Below are 27738 nucleotides of genomic sequence, written 5' to 3' on the forward strand. Positions count from 1 at the left end.
AAGTTACCCCTTAAAAAGTTACCTCTTAAAAATACTTCACACAAAAAACATTGAAATCATACTTTTACAATGCACTAAAACATGATTTAAATACATCAAATTTCAAAATGTTCCTACCCTGGGAGGGGGGGACACCCTTCTTCCGCACCCTCTCCCCACTCGGTTGCTCCACTCCCTCACCGGGTACCCCAAGGCCAGTGATCGCACAGCCTCCCCCCTTTCAAAAATGCTCCAATCCAATTTAAAGCATATATATTGCATTCAAGTGTAAGTTAAAAGACTCGCTACAGTATGCACCATATTGCACAATTTCAAGCTGAAAAATGCAAATGTTCCATACCAATGGGAGGGGGACACTCTCCCCCCCCCCCCCCCCCCCCCCCCCCCCCCCCCGGTCGCTATACTCCCTCGGGCTTGGTCTCTCGCAAATTCTCACTCCCAACGCTCACCCAATGTTGGCAGCCCTGGTTTAGGTCTATATGTCTCCTAAATGTAGAAGGCAAGATTTCCTTTAGCATAGAGGCGCAGAGACTGACAGGTTATTTGGAAAGAAACAGCTTAATAGATGCCACAGTGCCGAAAGCAGGAATCCCAGGTTTCGCAGGTTGCTTAGAACACATTAGTGTAATATGACATCACATTCAGACAGCCAAGCTTGAGAGAAGGGATTTGCATGTAGTGTATTTACACCTGGCAAAGGCGTTTGGATCTCTGCCACTCTGTCTTATTTGGAGTGCTTTTGATTTCTTTAGAGTTCCAGGATCAATAGTAAATTTAGTGAAAGTATTTTTCCAAGATGTCCAAATGTGTTTTAGTACAGGAGACTTCACGATTGCATGGCAAGGACTAGAGATTGGCATTATCGCAGGGTGTACTATTTCCCCGTTAGCGTTTACAATGCCGATGGAACTAGTGATTAGAGCATCACGGTGGGTCGTGGGCGTGGAGAGATGGCAGGATGGACTGCACCTCCCTCCAATCAGGACCTATATGGATGATATGACCTTGGTGACCACAACAGTAGCTTATACAAGAAGGTTGTTAAATAAGTTAAATTACAATCTTAAATGGGCTGGATTGCAAAATTAAGCCTAGTAAGTCATGGGGTATTTCTTTGGCAAGAGGTAGTAAGTGAAGAAAAGGTTCTGTGTTGATGAAGAAGAAATCCCAATTACAATGGTGAAACCAGTTATAAGTTTGTATAGGTGGTATAACAGTAAGTTGGAAGACACTAAACAGGTTCAACAACTTAGAAAGGATGTTACTAAGGGGTTAGAAAGGATAGAGAAGTCAGGGTTTCCAGGCAAGTTGAAGTTGCGGTGTTTGCAGTTTGGGCTATTCCCTAGGTTGATGTGGCCATTGACAGTATATGAGGTGCCAATTTCTAAGGTGGAATGTTTGGAGAGATTGGTTAGTTCATAAATTAGGAACTGGTTAGGAGTTCTACTGCATCTTAGTAATGTGGCTTTATATGGGAATGTTATTCTCCATTTACCATTGTCTGGCCTAACAGAGGAGTTTAAGTGTGCTAAGGTGAGGTTAGAGTTGCAATTATCAGGGAGTAAGGATACCTTAGTTAGTAATCTAGTGCCAAGTGTAACTAGAGGGAGGAAGTGGAACTCAAAGCAGGCAGTAGAAGAAGCACAAGTAGCTCTGAGGCATACAAACATTGTTGGCCAGGTGCAGCAAGGAAAAGGAGGCTTAGGGCTCAGCACAGGGAAACTAGTGTGGAGTAAGTCAGGTCCAACAGAGAAGAGGAAATTGGTTGTAGAGCAGGTACGTCGCCAGGAGAAAGCAATGAAATGTGTAAGGGCAGTAGGTCAGGTTAAGCAGGGACAGTGGATGAACTAGGAAAGTGTAGAAAAGAGGAGGTTGAGCTGGAGGGACCTGTGGTGCATGGAGGCAGGTCACGCAAGTTTCCTTATATGGCTATTTATGATGTGCTGCCATCACGGCAGAACCTCAAACAATGGGTTGGTGGGGCCCCGGCATGTCCCTTGTGTTCAGAGGGGGCAACTTTGAGGCATATTTTGTCAGGGTCAGTATACTTGGCAGCATAACCAGGTATTGAAATGGTTAGCTGCAGCAATTGAGAGGAGGTGTGCGGGTGAATTCAGTAAGCATCAGGACTGGGAGGGTAGCAATTCATTTTGTCTGTGAGGCAGAAAAAGGTAGAGGAAGGAAGTTTGCTGACAGGCATGAGTCAGGCCAGTTACGGGGAGCCAATGATTGGGAGACACAGGTAGATTTAGGAGGAAACGTATTGTTCCACAGGAAATAATTACTACTAGTCTGAGGCTTGATATAATGTTAAGCAGTGTATTTTATAGAACTGACAGTGCCTTGGGAGAACTTAGTACACAAGGCTTATGAAAGGAAAAGGCTTAGATATGTAGAGTTGGCAGCAGAAGTTGAGCAGCGAGGATGGAGAGCAAGAGTACATCCGGTAGAGGTGGGTTGTAGAGGTTTCATAGCAAGACTAACCTCGTCGCTATTTGGAGAGCTAGGAAATCGCAGACACAGTTTGCGTCAGGCCGTAAAGCAGATGTCAGAGGCAGCATAGCAAGGCAGGATTTGATGAAGAAGAAATAGAGTCAGTTGGGGGCAGAAAGGAAATGTATGACATACAGTATGTGTATTTCTTTACGATTGTAGTCCGTGTAAGTGTATCCCGGTCTTATGCCAGGTCAAGGCACTTTTCTCTTTTCTCTTCAAATCCACACTCAAAGAATGCTCTTGACCTCAGCCTGCAACAACATTGACTCACTATCTCAAACCAGTCGCTGGTCCAAAGTTTCACTATATTCTTTTCAATAGACAACTTTTTTGTCAATTGCCAAACGCCATAGATTGAGAGAAAACCTGGCAAATGAAGTGAGAGGTCATGCAGTACAACAATCAGATTATTTATATGCAGAGAGACTGCCGATGCATGAAATTCAGAAGGATTTAGGTGTTCATACCGAAATAAGCGTTTACGATCCTCCTTTATATTCTTGGCTAGCTTACCTTCGTATCTCATCTTTTCTCCCCGTACTGCCTTTTTAGTTATCTTCTACTGCTCTTTAAAAGTTACCCAATCCTCTGGCTTCCCATTCATCTTTGTTATGTTATACTTCTTGACTTTTATTTTTATACTGTCCTGACTTCCCTTGTCAGCTACGATCGTCCCTTACTCCCCTTGGAATCTTTCTTCCTCTTTGGAATGAACTGATCCTGCACCTTCTGTATAATTCCCAGAAATACCTGCCATTGTTGTTCCACTGTCATCTCAGCTAGGGTATCTTTCCAGTCACCTTTGGCCAGCTCCTCCCTTAAGGCTCCATAGTCCCCTTTGTTCAACTGTAATAATGACACCTCTGATTTACCCTTCTCCCTCTCAAATTGTAGATTAAAACTTATATTATGGTCACTACCTCCTAATGGCTCCTTTACCTCGAGTTCCCTTATCAAATCAGGTTCATTACACAAAACTAAATCCAGAATTGCCTTCTCCCTGGTAGGCTCCATTACAAGCTGCTCTAAGAATCCATCACGAGGCACTGCACAAACTCCCTTTCTTGGGGTCCAGTACCAACCTGATTTTCCCTGTCTACCTACATGTTGAAAGCTCCCATAACAACCGTAGCATTACCTTTATGACATGCCAATTTTAACTCTTGATTCAACTTGCACCCTATATCCAGGCTACTGTTTGGGGGCCTGTAGATAACTCCCATTACGGTCTTTTTACCCTCATAATTCCTGAGTTCTATCCATACTGTCTCCTGATTCTATGCCACCCCTCACAAGGGCTGAATTTCATTCCTCACCAACAGAGCTACCCCCACCCCCTCTGCCCACCTGTCTGTCTTTTCGATAGGACGTATTCCCTTGACTATTCAATTCCCAGCCCTGGTCCTCTTGCAGCCATGTCTCTGTAATTCCCACAACATCATACTTGCCAATTTCTAACTGAGCCTCAAGCTCATCCACTTTATTTCTTATACTTCGCGCATTCATATACAACACTTTAACTTCAGTATTCACCTCCCCTCTCACACCGGTCACTATTGGCCCTGACTCTCTTATCCCTTCTCGAACTTTCCTTCCCATTAATTCGCGAGTCTTTTGTAACTTTTCCTGTACTCACTTCCCCTTTATCTCCATCTTTTTGTACTCACAATTTGTCAATCCCTCCCCCCCACGATTTAGTTTAAACCCACACGTGTAGCATTAGCAAACATGTCTGCCAGAACATTGGTTCCCCCTCCAGTTAAGGTGTAACCAGTCCCTTTTGTACAGGTCACCCTTATCCCAGAAAATATTCCAGTGGTCTATAAATATAAATCCCTGCTCCCTGCACCAGCCCTCCAGCCACACACTCAGATCACCTGCATCCCTGTTCCTGCCCCCTCACTAGCATGAGCTACTGGAAGCAATCCAGAGATAACCACCCTAGAAATCCTGCTTTTCCATTTTCTTCCTAACTCTCTAAACTTGCGTTGCAGAACTTCCTTCCTCTTCTTCCCTACGTCGTTTGTGCCCACGTGCACAACTACTGCCGGCTGTTCACCTTCTCTTTCAAGTATGTTCTGAAGTCGGTTCGTGATATCTTGAACTCTGGCACCAGGGAGGCATCGAGTCTCGCCTGCTGCCACCGAATCTCCTGTCCGCACCTCGGACAATGGAGTCACCCACTACTATAGCTCTGCCCGACGTCAGTCTCGCCCGTCGAGTCTCATCGCTAGGATTGGAGCCACCGAGCTGTTCGCCAAGTATATAGTAACATTTTATACAGTCCAAAGGAGATTCATAAGGATACTTCCTGAAATGAGAGGTGTATCCCATGTATTCCATGGTTTTGAAGGAACTGCTGGTGTGCTATTCTTTCCAATATATTACTTCATCAAGCCATATATTGTTGTTTGATCTTCTTGAATCTTTATTATCAGACATTGCAAAATGTTCATGAGAAAAGCTACGCCATCTATTTTATTATCCAGTGGAACACTGAGTAAAACTGCAAACATAACATACCATTGATGAACCAGTGTACATAACATTCTGAATGATCAAGAAATGACCTCTTTAGGTCTCAAATGTAATATTCTGATCATGTTTCAAGATGTGTTAGTGGTTATTCTCCAATTCAATTTTGCATTTCTGAGTACTCACTGTTTGCCTTCTGCACAGGATGCAGGGTATCAGATTATAGAGGGATTTAACTGAAGTTTTAGGCCTATATGGCCCGAACAGCATTAAAGCAATTCCACAAGCCATATTTAGTTGCACATTGTTGTATTTGCCCATGTATCTATCCATCCCATCTATTCTTCGTGATCTCAAAACTTCTATACTAATGATGATGACTGTGGAAAACTGTACTTATGATGGAATGGTTAATTAAAGTCAACTAACATTGTGTTTCAGAAAGTGACAGCTAGGAAATAGGGAGAAAAACAAAAGCTATATATTTGCGGCTACACTGTGAGAAGGATATCAAGTGGCTTCAATGTTTCATACAAACTGGGCAAGTGGGCAAAAACATAGCAGATGAGATTTAACAGATAAATTAAGTTTTGCACTTTTATTTTTAAAAAACAATTTGATTTGGAGATGGCTTTGGAAATAGGAAGCTGTGATTAGATCCTTGGATACCAAGTGCTGAAACTGAAAGGTTAATAATCAACTATGATCATATTGAATGGCACAGCAGTACCAAAGGGCTAAATAGTCCACTCCTCCAACTTAGTTTAGTTTATTATTGTCACATTTACTGAGGTACAGTGAAAAGCTTTTGTTTGCATGCTATCCAGGTAAAGACATGAATACAATCAAGCCATCCACAGTGCATAGTTAAAGAATAAAGGGTATAACGTTTAGTGCAAGGTAACAGTCTGATAAAGTCTAATTAAAGATAGTTCAAAGGTCTCCAATGAGGTAAATGAGAGGTCAGGACCACATTTGCTAACACCTGGGAAAAAGCTGTTTCCAAATCTGGAGTTATGTGTATTCAAACTTCTGTACCACTTACGTGATGGGAGAGGAGAGAAGAGGGAGTGACCAGGGTGAGGCTGGTACTTGATTATGCTAGCGAGGCAGTGTGAAGTGTAGATGGAGTCCATGGAAGGTGAGGTTGGTTTGTGTGATTGTGTAGGTGACGTCAATCCTATCCCTCAAGAGAAATGTACTTACATGTGAGTGTGACAAGAGCAGCTCGAGTTGCCAGGTTGACGAACAACTTCCAATGTTCAGGGACCCTGATTACTGCAAGTGGAACAAGTATCTCTGCTGCAACGAAAAACTGGACAGCATAGGTAATGAAGATGCCGAAAGAATACAAAATCTTCACCGACTGGTACAACCTAGCAAAAAGCAAAATAGATAATTAACAACTGAAGATTATATTTAAATTTTCCCCTACCCATTGCTCTTCCCCCTCCCTCACGACAGTCCCCCCACACCAGGTCCTCCTTTGTTCCTTCCCTCAGCAGCGTTCTCACATCGCCCCTGAATGACTAGCAATGTAGTTAATGGCTCAGTACAATTGTATTATAATTGCATCATCGGTTGACAGTATTGGGTTGTGACAAGTTGAATGTTGCATTTTAAAAATAATTCCATACGTGCAATTGAAATAATCTTGACACTTCTTAGTCCCTTTGTACTGTAAAACCAAATGAATATCAGATTAGATGACACTCGTTTCCACTAACCCACCATCCACTCTTCATACAGTTTAAAGATGGGTACAGAGGTGCTGTCAACCCATTTTTTCTTTTAGTGGCTCTTTTTTTTTTAAATGTCAGAATTTTGATATATAAAGATTACATTCAATCCATTTAATCCCAGCACTTAAAATCTTAGGTCTTCAAAATGTAACTGCATTAAACATGCACAAGGGGCAAATACCAAATTATCACGTCATGTTTTCACACAGGCCAGTTATTTCAGAATCTGAATCAGAATCAGATTTTATTCATCAAGTATGTTCAAGTCAAGAGTCAAGAGAGTCAATTTAATTGTCATTTGGACCCCTAGAGGTCCAAACGAAATGCAGTTTCTGCAGCCATACATTACAGACAAATAGACCCAGACACAACATAATTACAATTTTACATAAACATCCATCACATAGCTGTGATGGAAGGCCAAAAAAAAAAACTTATCTCTCCACTGCACTCTCCCCCCCCCGATGTCAGAGTCAAAGTCAAAGCCCCCGGCTGGCGATGGCGATTGTCCCGCGGCCATTGAAGCCACGCCGGGTGGTGCGAGGTCGCACACCGGGTCTTGGTGTTGGAGCCCCCGGTGTGCGCTCGTAAAGTCCCGCAGCCGTTCCAGCCGCGCGGGGCAATGATGTTAGGCCCCGCTCCAGGAGCTCTTCGACCCCGCAACTCGGGCGGGAGAATTCGCCGTTGCAGGAGCCCCGAAAAGCGGTCTCTCTCCAGGGAGCCGTGGGCTCCTGGTGCCGCTGTCCGCAGACCCGCAGCAGCAGCCTCCGACTCAGCAGCAGCCTCCGACTCAGCAGCATACGATGTTTTGCAACATACGATGAATTTCATTGGCCAGGTAAGTCAAACAATTAAAAGCAACAGACTCAAAATCACATTTTAACATGAACATCCACCACAGTGACTCCTACACATTCCTCACTGTGATGGAAGGCGAAATAAAGTTCAAGTCTTTCCTTTTGGTCCTCCTCGGTCTGGGGCCTCCGTTGACGGGACGATCTTTACTCCTGTAGCCGGCGGCGTTCGGGCCCTCCGCGTCGAGGCGTTTAGCTCCTGCATCGGGCAGTTGTCAGCCGCCCCGCGCCGGGCGATCAAACCTCGCATCGGGGCTGGTCGAACCTTCTGCGGCGTTGGAGCTCCCGACTAGCCTCTCCCGAGTCTGCGAGTCCTTGACGGTAAGTCCACAGGCTGCGGTGGGAGCGATCCCAGGCAAGGGATCCGCTCCAATGTTAAGTCCGTGGGGTTCACGACAGTCCGAGGCGGCCTCCAGCTCCAGCAGCAGGCCGCAGAGCCCGGAGAATGTGATCCAAAAATCGATCACATCTCCGGGAAGGTAGGAACTTGCAAAAAAGTTTCTCCTGATCCCCTCACCCCATATAAAACAAACCAAAGTACATTAAAAGAAACTTAACAAACGCTAAAAATAACAAAATGATGAAAAAACGAACAGACTTCCGGCAGGGCTGCCATCTCACCGGCGCCCCTGGTGGTCTTTATAAGTCATTGAATGAGCCCTTGAATTGAGATTTTCCACAAGGTCATTTCATGCAAGGCCATAGTTACTTAAAACTCAGTGGAAAATACAGTTTTCATCCATCCAGTTCATTATGACAATTCGGTAGTTTCACAACCACTGTTAGGCAATTATTTTAATGTTATAGTTTAAGTAAAATCGCAAGATTGTTTTGCTATTATGGTGCAATTTAAATTTGTGTCTTGACTTGTAGTTCAGGCCTATAACATTACAGATATTGGATATGGTAACACAATGGTTACCTTAAAAAAACATCATAAATTATAAGTAGTGTAACCGCATGATAACTATGTAAAGATAGTGATAACATCTCAGACCACTACAGCTCTTTATAAAAATAATCAACTTCAAAGGGGTCTTTGCTGGTATATTCACTGAGCTTTCAGAAAACAAATGATGGTATGTAAACATGATAATTCTATGATTTATGAAATAAGTAAATTTGATTACTCTGGAGCGCAAGAGGCTGAGGTGAGACCTGAAGGAAGTTTATAAATTTTGAGAAGCATAATAACGGGAAACCATCAAAACAATTTTCTCCAGGATGAAATTGTCAAACAATAGAGGGCATTTTCAGCATGAATGGGAATATTCAAGAGATATGCAAAGCGAGTTCTGTTTTCACACAGTGGTAGGTGCCTAGAATATACTGGGAAAGTGGTGGAATTAGATATGATGGTGATGTTTAAGATAATAATAATAATAATAATAATAATAATGGATGGGATTTATATAGCGCCTTTCTAGATACTCAAGGCGCTTTACATCGCATTATTCATTCATTCCTCAGTCACAATAAGATGCAGTTAGATAGGCAAAAACTTTCACAAGTCACAGTGAAAATTCTTCGTTTGCATATCCAAGGTATGCAAATAGTCACCGATGAGAAAGTTACAAGGTATACACAGTATCCACGCCAGGTCCCCCTTTGTTTTTGTTCTCTCTCTTCCCTCACAGTGGACCCCCATGCCGGGGCCACTGTTCTCCCCCCCCTCTTTGGTGGCGGTTCCCCCACATCGGATCCTCCATTGTTCTTCCCTTGTGCCCCCTCCCAAGCTGTGTCCTCCATTGCAGGTTGCTCTTCCCCCTCCCTCACGACGGTCCCCCCACGCCGGGTCCTCCTTTGTTCCTTCCCTCAGCAGCGTTCTCACATCACCCATTGCAACGACCTCTCCACTATCACTACTGGGTTCTCTCTGGATGTTTCCGTGGCGCCGACCCAGGCCCCAGCCACATGGATAAGTCGACTCGCGGCGTGTGGGTTCAGATCTCGGCCGCGAGCTCCACCGACATTTTGGCATCATGGTCAGTACAGATATTGTAGGCCAAAAGGCCTGTCCCAGCACTGTAATATTCTAGATTAAATGTTATTTTGCTGAGTGAGCATGACCTTGTTAAATTACCCAATGCTTCATAATACTACACCACTTCAATTCAACTCGCATCAAACCAATGAGCAAGCTATCAAAAACAGTTAAGTGATAAAAAAACCGTACATCACAACTTTACGGAAGGGACTATTTTCTCAAATCTAGTCTTCAAAAGAAAGCCATCTAGTTTATTTCAAACCAACAAAATGTTTTGGATAGTTCACCTTCATGCCCTCTGAAAAATAAATAATCTAGAAGTCTTGGTTTGAAAACTGTCAAAGAAGTGTAATTTCGGGATGGACAAGTTCCATCTCTAGTTTTTAAAACTTGAACATAGTTTCGCTTGTTGGAATATTCTATCAAATACTGAAAATTTGATCTTTTAGACTAAAAAAACAGCTCAAAATAATTGATCATCTTCAAAGATTGGCAATGCTCATGAACACTTACCAACAGGGAGGCAAATTTAGTGTGACGCTTCCTTTAATTTCTTCACCAAAGCAAGTGTATCCCAAAACTCCTATGCTTACATACAATATTGTAACAATTGCGATGGCAGAATACAGAATTGCTGGAAATTGATGTGGTTTTTGCATCTTGTTTTCAAGTGGAAGTACCTTAAACAAAAAAAAAGTAACAAAAATACATCTTAGATAAGATGAAGAAGGGTCTCGACCCGAAACGTTGCCAATTTCCTTCGCTCTATAAATGCTGCCTCACTCGCTGAGTTTCTCCAGCATTTGTGTCTATCTTAGATTAGTTCAGTATGTAGTCACTTCCAGTGAAGCAAAAGTTTAGATACAGCATAGAAACAGGACTAGTCGTGGTCTGATCAACCACGGCTGGGTCGCCTGGGTGAGGGTGTCTGATGTTGAAAGACCCAAAACACCCAATGACCCCAGGTTACATCACTGTTGTGTTTAGGAGCATCAATAGATGTATTTTTTATCAATCAGCTCAATGAGTCCATGCTGACCATGGATCACCAGATCACACTAGTTCCACATTACCCAATTTTCTCATCCACTCTCTACGCTCTGAAGGCCAATTTACAGAAGCCAATTAACCTAAAATCCACACATCTTTGAGATGTCAGAGGAAACCAGAGCACCCAGAGGAAACCCACATGATCATGGGGAGAATGGACAAACTCCACACAAGTTAGGATTGAACCCCAGGTCTCTGGCACAGTGGGGCAGCAGCTCTACCAGTGCACCATTGCGCTGCCCTTCTATAATTTTAGTGGGGATGAAAATTTGATGGATCACTAATGGTTGGAAATCTTAAACTTTGGACCTGGTTTATCAATTGCCACATTGTTGGGAAAATGTTTCAATGCACACATTGCATTTCCTGCATAGCAACAGTAGCCATGTTTTGAAAGATGCCCACCGGCTTTTTAGTCCATTATACCTGAAATTTCAGGACAGCCCAATATGTGCTACTTTGGTCAAACAAATACAAATAGGCTTGTTATTAGTATTTTTCCACTGAAATCATAACCACAAATTTAGGAAACGTTGTACACAACTTTAGTGAACCCATGGTTACTTGAGCAGTAGCAGTTTTGTTAACTGCAGGGTCAATTACAGAAATAGAATGAAATTGCAGTTAAAGAAGAGACCAACAATACCACCATTGCTATCTCTGGTACAATTGTACAATTATTGGTACAATTATCTTTCACTCACCACACCAATGCCTTCAAATGCGAATATTGCTGTTCCAAAAAACATGGCAAAAGATTTCCAATCACCCACTTTTGGCAGATCACTGGAATGCGAAATATGCTGCACAATTAAGAATTACATATTAGATTTAATGCTTATGAAAGTATAATTTTCACCACATTCAAAAATGCCAGGCAATACATATTCAAGATTAAATTAAAAAAATATTGATATACAAATATGAAGGGGATGGTTAAGATACATATAAGGCCATCAGAGAACAAGGTTGGCGAATTAATAACAGCATATGACAGAACATAGATATGTTGAATATTTTTTTCCAATGGTCTTTACATGGAAGACATTGCTAACACACCCACAATGTCAGAGCGCTAATTCTAAAAAACATGAGAACTTGCAAAAATCCCAGTTACAAGGGACAAAGTTTTGGAGAAACAGGAGACTAAAGGTTGACAAATTGACAGGATTTGAAAGGACCCATCTGTTAAATGTTTTCACATTTGCTAAATGTTAAAGAGGATATATGATACGTATATAGCCAACCAGATGCCCAAAAAGTCAGTGTGGAAACAGGCCCTTCAACTCAACTTGCCCACATCGGGCAACATATCCCAGCTACACTAGTCCCACCTGCCCGCATTTGGTCCATATCCCTCCAAACCTGTCTAATATTTGCCTAACTGTTTCTTGAATGTTGGGATATACCCAGCCTCAACTATGTCATCTGGCAGCTTGTTCCATACACTGACCATCCACAGTGTGAAAAGGTCACCCCTCAGATTCCTATTAAATCTTTTCCCCTTCACCTTAAACCCATGCCCTCTGGTCCTCGATTCACCATCTCTGGAGAAAAGACTCTGTGCATCTACCCAATCTATTCCTCTCATGATTTTATACACCTCTATAAGATCTCCCCTCATCCTCTTGCACTCCAAGAAATAGAGTCCCAGTCTACTCAACCTCTCGCTATAGCTCAGACCCTCTAGTCTTGGCAACCTCCTCGTATATCTTCTCTGTACCCATTCCAGCTTGACATTTCCTATAACATGATGTCCAGAATGCAGATAATACTCTAAATGCAGCCTCGCCAACATCTTATACAACTGCAACATGACTTCTCAACTTCTATACTCAATACTCTGTGCCCTTGTTCATAAAAGAAAGGCAGGAAGCAGGGAACTATAAATCAGATAGTTTAACAGCTACTATTCCTGACTTGGAATCAATAATTAGAGGATATAACTACTCATGTAGGAAAGTTGAAAATAATTAAAACTAAGTCAATGGTTTATTGAAAAGTTAATATATTTGACAAATTTAATCCAATTTTTTGAAGATGTAACGGAGAGTTAATGTAGGGGAACCTGTAGATGCAGTTGTTTAGATTTCAAGTCATTTAACAAGGTGTCACACAAGAGCCGGGTGTATTAATTCAAAGCCCCATAGAATTAGAGGAAGTGTTTGAATGGAATGAAAAGTGAAACTGAAAATATGAAACGGGGTTGGCATAAACTGATCCTTTTCAAACTGGAAAGAGGAACCAGTGGTGTACTGCAAGGGACAGTTGTCAGCAGCCTGATTGATTATTCATTATTTACATGAATGACCTGAAGGAAGAATATGCAACGTTTCTAAATTTGCTGATGATATGGAAATAAGTGAAAGGGCATGTGTTAACACAAGTAACAAGTAGCCTTTATTGTCATTCAGACCCTGCGGTCTGAACGAAATTCAGTTGCCCTGCAGTCCCACATATAGTAAAAATGACAACACACAATAAACACAAATTAACATCCACCACAGTGAGTTGACCAGGCACCTCCTCACTGTGGTGGAAGGCAAAAGTCAAAAGTCTTTAAGTCTTAAGTCATCCCTTCTTATTCTCCCTCTGCGCCAATAAGGATAATGTAAATTTGCAAAGTGATGAGATTGGGTCAAGAGAAAGGCAAATGGAAATTAATGTGGGATTGTGTGAAATTATACACCAAGCAGTGAGAGGAGAGCATGTCAATATGTCAAATTATCCAAATCAGTCAATCAATCAATCAGGATTTATTCATCACTTACTCAATAAAGTGCGGTGAAATGAACTTGCCAGCAGCGGTACAATCAAAAAAGAACACACAATAAACAATAACGATTCAACACAAACATCCACCACAGCATTCTTCATTGCAGTGGAAGGCACAAAGTATAGTCAGTCCTCCTCCATTGTTCCCCTGTGGTCGGGGCCATAACCTCCGTAGTTGCCGCTGCTGGCAGCCAGATGTACAGGCCCTCTCGTCTGAAAGGTAAGTCCTGAATCAGTGCTTCCCTACCGGAGACCACGACTTCAAGATGACGTAGACCACAGGCTGGCGGTCGGAGCTCTTCTCCAGGGATCCCTGGTGAGGGATCCCACTCTGGACGGTAAGTCCCCGCCCGCGGCTGGAAGCTCCGCAGTTTGCGGCTTCAAGGTGTTGATGGCCGCGGTCCGGAGGGTCATAGAAACATAGAAACATAGAAATTAGGTGCAGGAGTAGGCCATTCGGCCCTTCGAGCCTGCACCGCCATTTAATATGATCATGGCTGATCATCCAACTCAGTATCCCGTACCTGCCTTTTCTCCATACCCTCTGATCCCCTTGGCCACAAGGGCCACATCTAACTCCCTCTTAAATATAGCCAATGAACTGGCCTCAACTACCCTCTGTGGCAGAGAGTTCCAGAGATTCACCACTCTCTGTGTGAAAAAAGTTCTTCTCATCTCGGTTTTAAAGGATTTCCCCCTTATCCTTAAGCTGTGACCCCTTGTCCTGGACTTCCCCAACATCGGGAACAATCTTCCTGCATCTAGCCTGTCCAACCCCTTAAATGTCCATAAATGGGTCGGAACTCTTCTCTTCCGGGGATCCCCAACGAGGGATCCCAGGCTCCGGACGCCACACCCGCGGCTAGAAGCTCCACAGCACGCTGCATCAGGCTGAACAGTCCGCGGGCCCGACTCCAGGAAGGGCCGCACCAATCCTTGGTGTTAGGCCACGAGGGAGGCGACATGGAAAAAGTCGCCTCTCCATGGAGGAGATGACCGAAAGTGGTTTCCCCCTTACCCCACCTCACCATCCCCACACAAGACACACCGAGAGACATTAAAATACACATTTGGACATACTAAAAAAACAAAGTGTAGAAATGACTAACACGCTGCAGGCAGGGCAGCTGTCTTGCAGCGCCCCCACTGACCAATGGACATTACAAATGAGTGATTTGGAAGGAAATTAGGCTCTTTACTGCACAAAAATAAAGGAAATGAGGCTCTTTACTGCACAAATCCTAAAAGCTACCAGGCAGGTCCAACTAGTTAAAAATAAATGGATTTTTGTAATACTTACTCAAGTATACAAGGGTCTTGACTGGGGGACTTTTTTTTTACTACTGGGAGAGAGTTTATAGCAGAGGGACATAGTTACAAGGGTGCTGTTCATTTAACACAAAGGTACATGGACATTTATTTTCACAGAGGGTGGTGATTTTCTGCCCTAACAGGTGGGCCATTAGAGAACAAGGTTGGCGAATAAATACAGCATATGACAGGAAAGTAAGATATGTTGAATAATTTTTTTCCACCAGTCTTTACATGGAAGACATTGCTAACACACCCACACTATCTCACTCTTGTCAGTGTTAAATTCCATTTGCCCATCCTTGGCCCACCTTCTCAACAGATTCAAATCCTGTCATAAGTGTGGATATCTTTCCTCACAATCAACCTCGCCACTAATTTTGGTGCCATCTGCAAATTTACTAACACTTTTAACTACTTTGTTATGTGTAGGAAGGAACTGCAGATGCTGGTTTAAATTAAAGTTAACTACATTAACAATTTGAATGGCAAATATTGGATCCAGCATCATGGCATCTCACTGGTCGTAAGGCCTGGTATCAGAAAAACAATGCTTGACAACTACCCCTTGACTCCTTCCTCCAAGACAATTTTGAATCAAATTGGCCGGTCATCTTGTATTCCATGTGATCTAACCTTCCAAACCAACCTATCTTGAAGGGTATGCACAAAATAGATGAGTACAAGCACTGGAACTGGTTCTTTTAGCCCAGTATGTTCATGCTGATCTTGATGTTAAATTAATATCCTTTGTATGTGATCCATATACCTCCATTCCCTATACATCCATGTGTCTAACTAAAAGCTTAAATGCCACAATCATATCTGCCTTCACCACTACTTCTGGCAGCATATTCCATACACCCACCACACTGTAATGAACTTGCCACACAAATCACCTTTAAACTTTTCATTTCAGGCTATTAAACTCAACTGAAACAAATCTCTGAACATTAATAGACCATTATCTGTTTATTTGCACTCTATCTGCTTATTAATTGATGTGTGTATATATTTATATAATGGTATATGGACACAATGATACGTTCTGTAATTATGCCTACTATATTCTGTTGTGCTGAAGCAAAGCAAGAATTTCATTGTCCTATCTGGGACACATGACAATAAACTCTTGACTCTTGACTTGACTCTTCTAGTCCTTGACATTTCCATTCTGTAAAAAAAATATTCTGATTGTCTACTGTCTCTCTATGCCTCTCATGATTTGATCTAATTTTATCAACTCTCCCCTCAACCTCTGACTTTCCCGAAAAAACAATCCAAATTTGTCTAACCTCTCCTTATAGCTAATGCCCTCCAATCGACACAGCATACTGGTAAACCACTTCTCCATTCTCTCCAAAACCTTCACACCCATCCTGTAATGGGGTGACTAAAACTGCACACAATATTCCAAATGTTGCCTAACCAAACTCCTATAAAGTAGCAACACGACTTCCTGACTACTGAATGCCCCGATGGATGAAGAATGCCATACGCCTTCTGTAGTTGCGACTATCAGGGAGCTATGTACGTGGACCCCAGGATCCCTCCATAGATCAATGGCATTAAGGATCTTGCCATTAACTGTATAGTTTCCCTTACATTTGACCTCCAAAAGTGTAACACATCACACTTGCTCAGATTAAACTCCATCCGCCATTTCTCCACCCATTTAGTTTAGTTTAGAAATACAGCGTGGAAACAGGCCCTTTGTCCCACCAAGACCACACTGACCAGCAATCCCCGCACATTAATACTATCCTGCACACACTAGGGCCAATTTACACTTATACCAAGTCAATTTATCTACATGCAAGTCTTTGGATTGTTGGAGGAAACCGAAGATTTTGGAGAAAACCCACGCAGTCATGAGGAGAACGCACAACCACCATACAGACAGCACCCATGGTTGGGATCAAACCCGAGTCTCTGGCGCTGCAAGGCAGCAACTCTATCGTTGCGCCACCGTGCCACCCCAACTCCCCGTGTACCACCCCTCATATATTGCTGACCCAAAGTTTCATTGCTTGACTGTTCACTCAATACAGCTGAAATAAATTGCACTTCTGAGAAATTAACTATACAAGATAAACTCTACAGAAATATAGTAGATCATGAAATTCCTCCTCATTTGTTGCAATACATACTTGGCTAATAAAGTATTACTATATTGTATTGTATTGAATCAACAAAACATGTAATTTAACAATGAAACCCAACTATTCAAAGCTTGCATCTTTGGCCAAAGTAATTTATATTGAAGTGCACTCAAATCCAAAATGTAAAATGATGCAGTTGATACACAATGCATCAGTAAGATGGCCTTTGGTCATGGTCTCAATTTCATGGGACAAACAATGAAAATTAAAAAAAGATTTGCACAAATACAAGGTAAACCTACCATGGCAATTTTATAAAACACTAAAATTTCATGTGAAATTTGATAATCAGATGCTTGTGATTTTTACCACCTAGTATTAGAAAGTAATTTTTGGACACAAACTGGGTTATTTTAAAAGCAAGTCAAAATTGTCACATGTGGTAAAAATAATTCAGATTACTTACAGCAAAGAGGTGGATGAAAATCAAAATAACGCTCACAAGCATAGCTAAATTGGCAAGCATTGACAAAGGAGTCAGGTACTTCAGGTTTTGAATGAAGACCAACAGAATGATGAATGGCAGAAAGCTAAGTATGTATAGACGGCTGTCCATACTTCCATGTACAACAGTTGAGATGTTCTGACTGCAGTTATTATTTGTAATATTTGCTGCATCCACAACCTAGAGTACAAAAAAAAGTTAGACTTTATAATCAGGCAAACATTCTGATTGTCTAAACATTCAATGGCTATTTGTTTCACACATCTCCAGAGTAGAGAAGAGATATTTGTCATGATAATGTGAATCTTGTGGCCAAGATTCAGGATCACTGAGTTCCCGCATAAGGGGCAAAGAGCACATTACCTTACTCAACCCACCCAGTCCACTTGCAGGCACCTCCTGCCCCATCTTCAGAAGAGTCTACATTTCCCATTCTTCCGATATTAGCGAGTTCCGAACTCAAAACCAGAAGGCAACCAAATTATCCCAAATCCAAAGGGACATCCCAAGGAAGCTTCAACTATAATACATCTTTGCCATTGTAATCTAATTCTCTCAATGAAAGCCAAGTAGTTTTCGCCTCATTGTTCGCTCCACCAGCACATTACCTCTCAGTGATGTGATCTCAAGGAAATCCAAACCCGTTTGATCATTAACATCAGCATCTAAAATAAGACACAAAGTGCTGGAATAACTCAGCGGGTCAGTCAGCATCCCGGGAGAACATGCCCCACGTTTTCCAGGAAAGCTGCCTGAGCCACCGAGTTACTCCAGCACTGTCTTTTCCTGGTTTCTACATTCAGTATCCAAAATAAAAATTATCTCTTAATCTCCCCCCCCCCCTCAAGCATTTCAATCTTGGGACTACTACTCTTGCAACTCCCTGTTCTGCCCTTTCATCCTCAGCAATTGCTAGCCTTGTTATGGCACTTTCCCCATGAAAATTCAGAACTTGCAACATCTGTCCTCCCACCTTTTCCCTTCCTAGCATTCAGAAACTCAAATAGAGCTTCCAGATGAAGCAGCAGTTCACTTGCACAACTTCCAATCTTGTGCACTACATTCAATCCTCACAATAACGGTCACCTCTACATTGAAGAAACTAAACCCTGATTGGGTGACCACTTTCAGCCTGCACAACTGCCTTCTAAAAATCCACATATACTACATCCACTGGTTGGCCTCATCTAGTCTGCAGGTCACAGAGATGGCACGAGTACAGAACCAGGAATCACCATGTAAACAGCAAGGAGTAGCAGGCGTTGCTCTTTTCATAGCTATGAAAGTGAAGTGATTTCATAAAACAAAATCACAACTTGAAGACCCCTAACTGTATTTGACAAGATTAAATGTTAACAGGTAACATTCAACCTCTTAAATGTTAAGACATTGGTGATCTGTTAACATGCAAGCTAACAGTTCACCAACTTAAACAATCAGCAATTCCAAAGACAAAAATGCAGCAAGCTGAGATCTGCAATGCAATAGTAACCTATACAATAGATTTAGAAAATATCTTTAAATAGATGTACAAATGCAGGGTGATTATACTGACCGGAAAGCATCGATACTACTCAACAGTTTTTGTGCTATGGTAAATGTGACTTAGTGCAATATTCTTAGTTTTTAAAGTGACACCTACCTGTTTAATGTTGTCAGCCAGAAAGACAAAGTAAACACAGCAAAAGCCAAGCTGAGTTAGAATCAAAAAGAACTCCACGAAGCACCTGCCAGGCAATACAAACAATAGTAACATTCAACTGCTTTGGCATTTTGCGCTCAGTGAAAATGCACACAAAACGCTTCAATAGAGACAGGTACACAAAAAAGCTGGAGAAACTCAGTGGGTGCAGCAGCATCTATGGAGCAAAGGAAATGGGCAACGTTTCAGGCCAAAACCCTTCTTCAGATATTTCCTTCGCTCCATAGATGCTGCTGCACCCGCTGAGTTTCTCCAGCTTTTTTGTGTACCTTCGATTTTCCAGCATCTGCAGTTCCTTCTTAAACGCTACAATAGAGACAACCTAGTTACTGCTTCCCACCTCTTGCCCATACAAATGCGTGTTAGTAACTAGGTCCCCAACTATTTGGTAGCTTGGGAAATTGAAAAATGATAGCAGTGGAGATTAAATGCTTCCAGGGGGAGGCGGGAAGAGGGGGGGAGGGAGAGGGGGGAGGGAGACAGTGGGGGAGGGAGAGAGGGGGGGAGAGAGGGGGATAGAGAGAGAGAGGAGGGGATAGAGAGAAAGAGAGAGAGAGAGAGAGGGGGAGAGAGAGAGACGAGGAGAGAGAGGGGAGGGAGAGAGAGACGGGGAGAGGAGAGAGAGGGAGAGAGAGAGAGAGAGAGGGAGAGAGGAGAGAGAGGGAGAGGGGGAGAGGGAGAGAGAGGGGAGGGAGAGAGGGAGGGAGAGGGAGAGAGAGAGAGGGAACAGAGAGGAGAGAGAGGGGGAGAGAGTGAGGGGGAGAGAGAGAGGGGGGGGGGAGGGAGAGAGAGAGGGGAGGGGGAGAGAGAGAGAGGGAGGGAAGAGAGAGAGAGAGGGAGAGAGAGAGGAGAGAGAGAGAGAGAGAGAGAGAGAGAGAGAGAGAGAGAGAGGGAGGGAGAGGGGGAGAGGGGAGAGAGAGGGGGAGAGAGAGAGAGAGAAATAGAGAGGCAGGGCTGCCAACCCATGCATTGAGCGTGAGAATCAGGCATTTCACCAAATTCTCACGCCGATCACAAATTTCTCTCGCTCTGTTGTGAGCAATTCTGTGATCAACAAAAATTTCAAAATTCATAACAACTGCATGGGCCGTGGATGTTGGAAGCAGAAGCAGCAGCGGGGACAGATGCGGACGGGGAGCGGGGCTGGCGAGTGTTTGCCGGGTTAGCGAGTTGCTCACTGCCCATGGAGCAGCCTCACTGCAAGAGTCCCGGGCCATCGGAGGCAAGGACGCGTTGCGCCGCTAGTGAGAGTGAGAGAGTCTCTGTGCCGAATTCGCCCAGGTGACTGCCATGGATCAGGCTGCGGCTCGGTGCATCCTGGAGGACAACCACTGGCTGTTTGAAGTAAGTACCAAGCACAGGGTAGAAACGGTGGAAGATAGTGGACTTCAAATAGGGGTGGTTGGAGAAAGCATCCTGCTTGCCTGCTACATTTTCACTTACTGTAACTGCAAGAAAAATGTTCCCGGTGTTGGGGGAGTTCAGAACCATGGGTCACAGTTTAAGAATAAAGGGGGGGCCAGTTAGGACTGAGATGAAGACAAACTTTCTTCACGCAGAGAATTGTGAATCTGTGGAATTCTCTGCCACGGAAGGCAGTGCAGGCCAATTCACTGGATGTTTTCAAGAGAGAATTACATTTAGTTCTTGGGGCTAACGAAATCAAGGGATATGGGGAAAAAACAGGAAAGAGGTACTGATTTTAGATGAATAGCCATGATCATATTGAAGGGCAGTGCTGGCTCGAAGGGCCGATGGCCTATTCCTGCACCTATTTTCTATGTTTCTATGCTTGAGTATATGGTCATGCAAACCGATCACTTGTTTTTGAAGCATTCATGTATGGTGGAGGTATAATGTAGTCATAGAGTGATACAGTGTGAAAACAGACCCTTCGGCGCAACTTGCCCACACCCGCCAACATGTCCTAGCTACACTACCTGCTTTTGGTCCATACCTCCAAACCTGTCCTATCCATATATCAGTCTAAATGTTTCTTAAATGTGAGGATGGTCCCTGCCTCAACGACCTCCTCTGGCAGCTTGTTCCATAACACCCACCATCCTTTGTGTGGATAAATTTACCCCTTAAAAAGTTATCTCTTTAAAATACTTCATACAAAAAACATTGAAATCATACTTCTACAGTGCACTAAAACATGATTTGAATATATCAAGTTTCAAAAAGTCCCTACCCTGGGAGGGGGGACACCCCACTTCCACACTCTCTCCCCACTCAGTTGCTCCACTCCCTCACCGGGTAACCCCAAGGCCAGTGATCAGTGATCGCTCAGCCTCACCACTTTCAAAAACGCTCCGCTGCCCCTGGTTCAGACGGAGAACACTGCCAGATGTGAGCGAGGAACTGAGGCCAGTTGTCCGTGATGTCTGGATCCCAATGATCAGCACTTCATGTTTCGGAGTTGGCTAATGTTATTGATTTGGAATGAGCCTGATTTGTAATTATTTGACAAAACCTTAATTTATTAATCCGGAATATCTAGGGGGATGGGATAAGTGTAATATTAAAATTACATGCAAGGTGTCAGGCTGTCTATCACAGCATACAGCCCTGATAACCCATTATTTCCTTCAGTTAAATATTGGGAATAGCACTTTTGTCATTTGCCACTCAATTACTATGTTGGTTTACCTTCCTGAGTATTTCTCAACCACCCCCCCCCCCTCCCCACCCACCATATTACCATATTCCTTTGACAGTTTGAATAGAAATGTCCCCAATCTCATTTTTTTAATTAATTGAACACGTAGATGAACATCCTCAAGGAGTGTAATCAGATGGAAACCGATTCAGATGCGATATTTAAGAGCTTGTTCAAAGAAGGGGCATATTTTAAAGGAGTGACAGAGATACTTGCAGGGGAATGTGTGAGGAGATTATTATTTGTCTTTAGTTTTAGCTTGAACCAGGACATCTGAAGATTCAAAGTTTAATATAGTAATTGTGCTGATACTGACCCCCAATCAACCACGTAATGAAAATCATCCACTCCAGAGGTTTTACTTTTCATGCCATTTAATCTTCATTTGGATTTCAATCACTTCAATGTAAAGGTAATTGGGAATGGGGAGCATTGGCACAAAAATTTGCCCTCGGTACATATTAACTGTGTTGTAATGTATGCATGTTGGTGCAATCAAAACAAATATCTTTTTATCATCGTTGTGTTATGCATACCACATAAAATATTATTTACTCTCAAGATCACATTTAATAGAATAATATTGCTTAAATATATCATTATTGGACTTTGCATTTCAAAAAAGTCCCAGCTGAGAGGAAGACAACAAAATACTGAAAATATTGGGGGTGAAAATGACTTCAGGACAGTTTGTTACGAAAATGAAAGAAATGGTACCAGAATACTTATGCAGCTGAGTATAATCTTATGGATGAGAAATTGTGTTCAACCAATTAATGACTTCTTTGACAAAGTAATTTGCATGTTAGATAACAAGCCAATGAAAGTAGCAAATTTTGTTATCCATAATTTGGTCTGTGACGTGCCCCAGAAATGCCCCTACTGCATTAGATAAGCACCTGTGGATTTGAACGTAATAGGTTAAGTCCAGTGGGTCAGATATGGGGCGTTATGTGTGGGCCAGATATATTGTCATTGTGCATCCAGAGTCAAGGTCTGGAATAGCACTAGGTGTGCAGTCAAAGCTGGGACCAGGGGAGTGTTCAGCACTGGGAACTTAAGCAGGTAAGCAGCTATGATCAGGGTAGAATAGGGGGCCAGGTGTAAGGCTGAACTCAGGGACAGGAATGAGAGAAGGTATGCAACTGGAATCAGGGCCAGGAGAAGTACCAGGTGTGCAGTGAGACCCAGGTTGGTCAACATGGGCCAAGTGTTTTATTATAACCTGATTTCCATACACAAATATATTAAGATCATTCATGTGCTGCACGTGTTGATCAGAGCCTGGGCTCTACTGTGGAATGTAATTAGGAATGTAATTTAGTCTTAACCTTATTCATGGCTAATCCAATTTAAAGCATATATATTGCATTCAAGGGTAAGTTAAAAGACTCACTACAGCATGCACCATACTGCACAATTTCAAGCTGAAAAATGCAAATGTTTCGTACCAACGGGAGGGCGGACCCAGTTTTCTCTCTCCCGCCTTTCTTAAAAAGTAGGATAACATTAGCTACCCTCCAATCCACAGGAACTATATATAGAACATTGGAAAATGATCACCAATGCGTCCACGATTTCTAGAGCCACTTCTTTAAATACCCTGGGATGCAGACCATCGGGCCCTCGGGATTTATCAGCCTTCAGTCCCATCAGTTTACCCAACGCCATTTTCTGCCTAATGTGAATATTCTTCAGTTACCCCTTAACCCCAGGTCCTCTGGCCACTAGTACAACTGGAAGATTGTTTGTGTCTTCCCTAGCGAAGACAGATACAAAGTACCTGTTCAACTCATCTGCCATTTCGTTGTTCCCCATAATAAATTCACCATTTTCTTTCTTCAAGGTTCCAACTTTGGTCTTAAAGGTTTTGCAGCATCTATCCTGTGGAACAGCATCCCTCTTCTCATCAGAACTGCCCCCTCCATCAACTCCTTTAAGTCTAGACTTAAAAGTTATTTCTACTCACAAACGTTTCTTGAGGTCCTCTGAAGGAGCGCTGTATGTATGTATTAATGTATGTATTGTTAAATCTGTGCACCACTGTATGTAGCACGTTAGTACCTGCACTGATGTAAAGCACTATGGTCAACAAGAGTTGTTTTTAAATGTGCTATAACAATAAAACTGACTTAACTTGACTTGACTTTTTTCTCTTCACATACCTAAAGATGCTTTTACTATCCTCCTTTAGATTCTTGGCTAGCTTACCTTCGCACCTCATCTTTTCTCCTCGTATTGCCTTTTTAGTTATCTTCTGTTGCTCTTTAAAAGTTTCCCAATCCTCTGGCTTCCCGTGTGCGGATGTGGCACCGATGGACGAGAAGCCGAAGCAAAGAAGTGGAAGCCAAATAACCAAATGGAAACAAAGCCGAAAAGCCAACTAACCGAATGGAAACAAAGCCGAAAAGCCAACAAACCGAAAGGGCGGGATGCCTTAAAGCCAACTAGCCTAATGCCGCGCAACAGAAAAGTCAAATAACGGACATGACGCTGCCAGGGGGCGGGGCTTGTCAACGATTGGTCCAGACCCCCACGTCCATCACATCACTGTGGAGGGATGAACATTGTCCGACACCTTCGCTCCACCCGACCCACAGCCCGCAGAGGATGGATGTGGGAGAGTGGGGGCTGTCCCGAGGGATGCACACCTTCGGCCGCTTACAACTTGGTGCTTGGGTTCAGATTGCCCAGTCACCTATGGCTTGTGTGGGAAAATGACCCCACCACTCCCGTCTCCCCTTCTCTCTCCCCTCTTCTCTCTCTCCCCTCTCTCTCCTCTCTCTGTCTCCCTTCTCCTCTCTCCTTCTCTCTCTCTCCCCGTGCGCGTTTATCTTCTTGAAAAAAAGACGTGCTAATGGTTACATTTTTACATATTCCGGTAGATTTTCCCCTGGAGTCCAAAATCGCCTTATCTGAAAAACTCATGCTTTATTTCTCAAGTTATTAATGAAAAATTTCAAAAATCCAATAAAACTTAGAAAAACAAACGCCCGTCTTTCACTGTGGAAGTCACAATGGCTCGGCGTGCCGCTCATCCTCGTGCTGCGAGTGACGTCACCCCCTCCCCTCCCTCTCTCCTCCCCCCCCCCCCCCCCGTTATTCAGGTCGGGCTGTGGACTGAAGACCAAAGATCAAAGCTGAAGTCTGCGGCGGCCCAACTCGCTGCCCTTTTGGTCGACGCCCACCCCTTGGCTCGGCTCCGGACCTCGACTCGGCCAGGGCCTCCCCCCCTCTCTCTCTGTCTGCCCCCTCTTGTGTGCGTGTGTGTGTGTGCGTGTGCGTGCGTGTGTGTGTGCGTGTGTGTGTGTGTGTGTGTGTGTGTGTGTGTGTGTGTGCGTGTGTGCCCAACGGGTCCCACTTGGTCTAGTCTATCTATATCTATCTATACTATTACTAAAACTCTCATCTTGTCCTCTTCCGCTTTGTGTCGTTTTTAAATTTGCGCAAAAATGGTGCCCAATACAAGTAGGATTTTTCGCCACCTTACTCACCGTTCTCCTCTGCTCCAAGCGCACCAAGTTTTGTTCCGATCGGTGAAATATTACAAAAGTTATTGGTCTGTTATTTGCCGAGACGGCGATGCCCCTTCCAGCACCTGCTGTTAATCAAGGAGCCGAGAATAAAGCTGAAGGATGGGGGAGAGTGGGCTGTGTTTGGCTGGGCGGGGGGCTGGCTCTCTCGGGCAGGAGCGGGGCTGTGCTCGCGGGTGGGAGCTGTGAGCGCGACAGGCGCTGGGGACAGGTGCCACTGAGTGAGACTGGAGCCGGGTCCTGCAGCCGATGAGTGTGGTCGGAGCCGGGGCCGGGAACCGATGAGCCCACACACCCCTCCCCCACACTGCCCCCACCAGCCCCTGACATGCCCCGCCTGAAGCAGTCACCCTCCTCTGGCTGCAGGACACTCCCCGCCTGAAGCCGTCCCCCGGCTACAGAACGTTCCCGCCATTGCTTTGGAGGAACAGGTGAGTGGTGGAATATTGCATTGGGAAATGGGGTGCGTTGGGGGACTAGTCCTCCCGTGAGATTGGGACCAAACGGGCCCCTCTTAGTCAAGTAACTATTAAAAGTCTGATCGTATGCATGTGTGGGCGTTTATAATAACATCTTCTCGAAAAAACGACGTGCTAACGGTAAAATTTTTATATATTCTGGTAGAGATTTCCCCCATTGAGGATTCATGCTTTATTTCTCCAGTTATTAATGTAAATGTTCAAAAATCTGAAAAAACGTTGGGAAAAAAAAACGTCTGTCTTTTGCTGATGACGCCACAATGGATCTGCATACACTCGGGTCGGGTCTGTCTCGGCTCTGGTCCTCAGTCTGCCCCTCTCTGCCCCCCCTCTGCCCTCTCTCTCTCTCTCTCTTCTGCACCTCTCTCTCTCCACTTTCTCTCTGCCTCTCTCTCCCCCTCTCTTCCTGCTCTGCCCTCTTCTACCCCCGTGCCCTTTCTATCTCTCCCTCTCCTCTAGCTGCCTGCCTGTCGAGTTTTCTCCCTATGCTGAGTGGATCTCTGCCCCTCTCTCTTTCTGCCCCTCTGCCCTCTCTCTGCTCTCTCTCGAATTAATAATATTAATATATCAGGGGGGAGATGGGATGGTGTTCGCCCTCAAGGGGGTCTGGTTAGTGTGTGTCCCTGTGTGTGTGCGGGGGTGGGGGGGGGGGTGGTTAGTGTGTGTGGGCGAGACGCCGCAAAAGGCCGCTCTCCCCTGCCCCCCCCCAAGGGGGGTGGTTTGTGCGTTGTGGGGGGGGGGGGGGTGTTAGTGTGTGTGAGAGACGCCGCAGACCCAACATGTCCCACTTGGTCTCGTAACTATTTAAAGTCTGATCTTGTTTGTGGATGTGTGTGTGTGTGTTTGTGTATAATCACATCTTTGGGAAAAAACAACGCGGTAACAGTAAAATATTTACATATTCTCTCTTTCTGCCCCTCTGCACTCTCTCTGCCTCTTTCTTTCTGCCCCTCACTCTCTTTCTGCCCCTCTGCCCTCTCTCTCCCCTCTCTCTTCCCCCTCTCTGCTCTCTCTCTTCCCCCTTTTCTCTCTGCCCCCCCCCTCTGCGTCCCCTCTCTCCCTCTGCTCCTCGCTCTCTTTGCTCCTCTCTCTCACTCTGCCCCCCTCTTTCTTTCGGCCCTCTCTGCCTCTACCCTCTCTCTCTGCCCACTCTTTCTCTCTGCCCTCTCTCTCTCTCTCTCAGCCCTCTCTACCCCCGTCCCTCTCCCTCTCTGGCCGTGCCTGCAAGTTGGGGGCTATGCGTGAGTGAATAGGGCAGGAATGGGGTAAAAGGAGCAAATGAATAATATTAATATACTATCAAGGGGGGTGGTTAGTGTGTGTGTGGAGAGGTTAGTGTGTGTGTGTGACGCCGCAGGCCCCCCCCCCAACCGCGTGTTGAGGGGACGGGACCCAACGTGTCCCACTTGGTCTCGTAACTATTAAAAGTCCTCTCTCTCTACCTCTCCCTCTCTAGATGCACCTGCGAGTTGGGAGCTTGCAGAAAAAAGGACGCGCTAACGGTAAGATGTTTATATATCCCGATAGAGATTTTCCCCCTGGAGTCCAAAATGTTACGTGAAAAATTCATGCTTTGTTTCTCGAGTTATTAATGAAAATGTTCACAAATTGGAAAAAAAACCTGATGTCTTCTTGCTGGCGCTGCGCGTGACGTCACCCCCCCCCCCCCCCCCCCCCCCCCCCCCACCCCCCCCCCCCCCCCCCCCCCCCCCCCCCCCCCCCACCACGTACGGGAGCCGCCAGCCGGGAGCTAGGGAGTATTGCATTCGGGAACCAGCCCTCCCCTGTGACAACGCCCTCCCCGCCTCCGCTCAAACTCTACCCCCTTCCTCCCCTCTCCCCTCCCCGCTCCCTCTCTGCCCCCCATGCCTCCCGTCGGGGCTACGGGTAGGGGACGGGTGTGATGGGGGAGCAGACCCAACAGGGCTGCACTTGGTCTGGTAACTATTAGAAGGCGATAACGATACCATTTTTACATATTCCGGTAGACATTTTTCCCATGGATTCCAAAATCGCCTTCTCTGAAAATTTCATGCTTTATTTCTCGAGTTATTAATGAAAATGT

General features: G+C 44.4%; 1 protein-coding gene across 2 annotated transcripts in view; it reads right to left on the reverse strand.

The window, feature by feature from the left end:
- The window catches only part of slc36a1 (solute carrier family 36 member 1), a 58904-nt gene that overhangs the window by 11758 nt on the left and 19408 nt on the right, over nucleotides 1–27738 (reverse strand). For both annotated transcript variants that reach the window (XM_055642665.1, XM_055642666.1), the window contains exons 6-10: nucleotides 18940–19024; nucleotides 17259–17477; nucleotides 11309–11407; nucleotides 10068–10234; nucleotides 6178–6347 (exon numbers count right to left, since the gene is read on the reverse strand). In XM_055642665.1, the coding sequence (XP_055498640.1) occupies nucleotides 6178–6347; nucleotides 10068–10234; nucleotides 11309–11407; nucleotides 17259–17477; nucleotides 18940–19024 (740 nt within the window). The remainder of the gene's footprint in view (nucleotides 1–6177; nucleotides 6348–10067; nucleotides 10235–11308; nucleotides 11408–17258; nucleotides 17478–18939; nucleotides 19025–27738) is intronic.

This window comes from Leucoraja erinacea, chromosome 11 (genome assembly GCF_028641065.1).
Source record: "Leucoraja erinacea ecotype New England chromosome 11, Leri_hhj_1, whole genome shotgun sequence".
Taxonomy (NCBI): Eukaryota; Metazoa; Chordata; class Chondrichthyes; order Rajiformes; family Rajidae; genus Leucoraja; species Leucoraja erinaceus.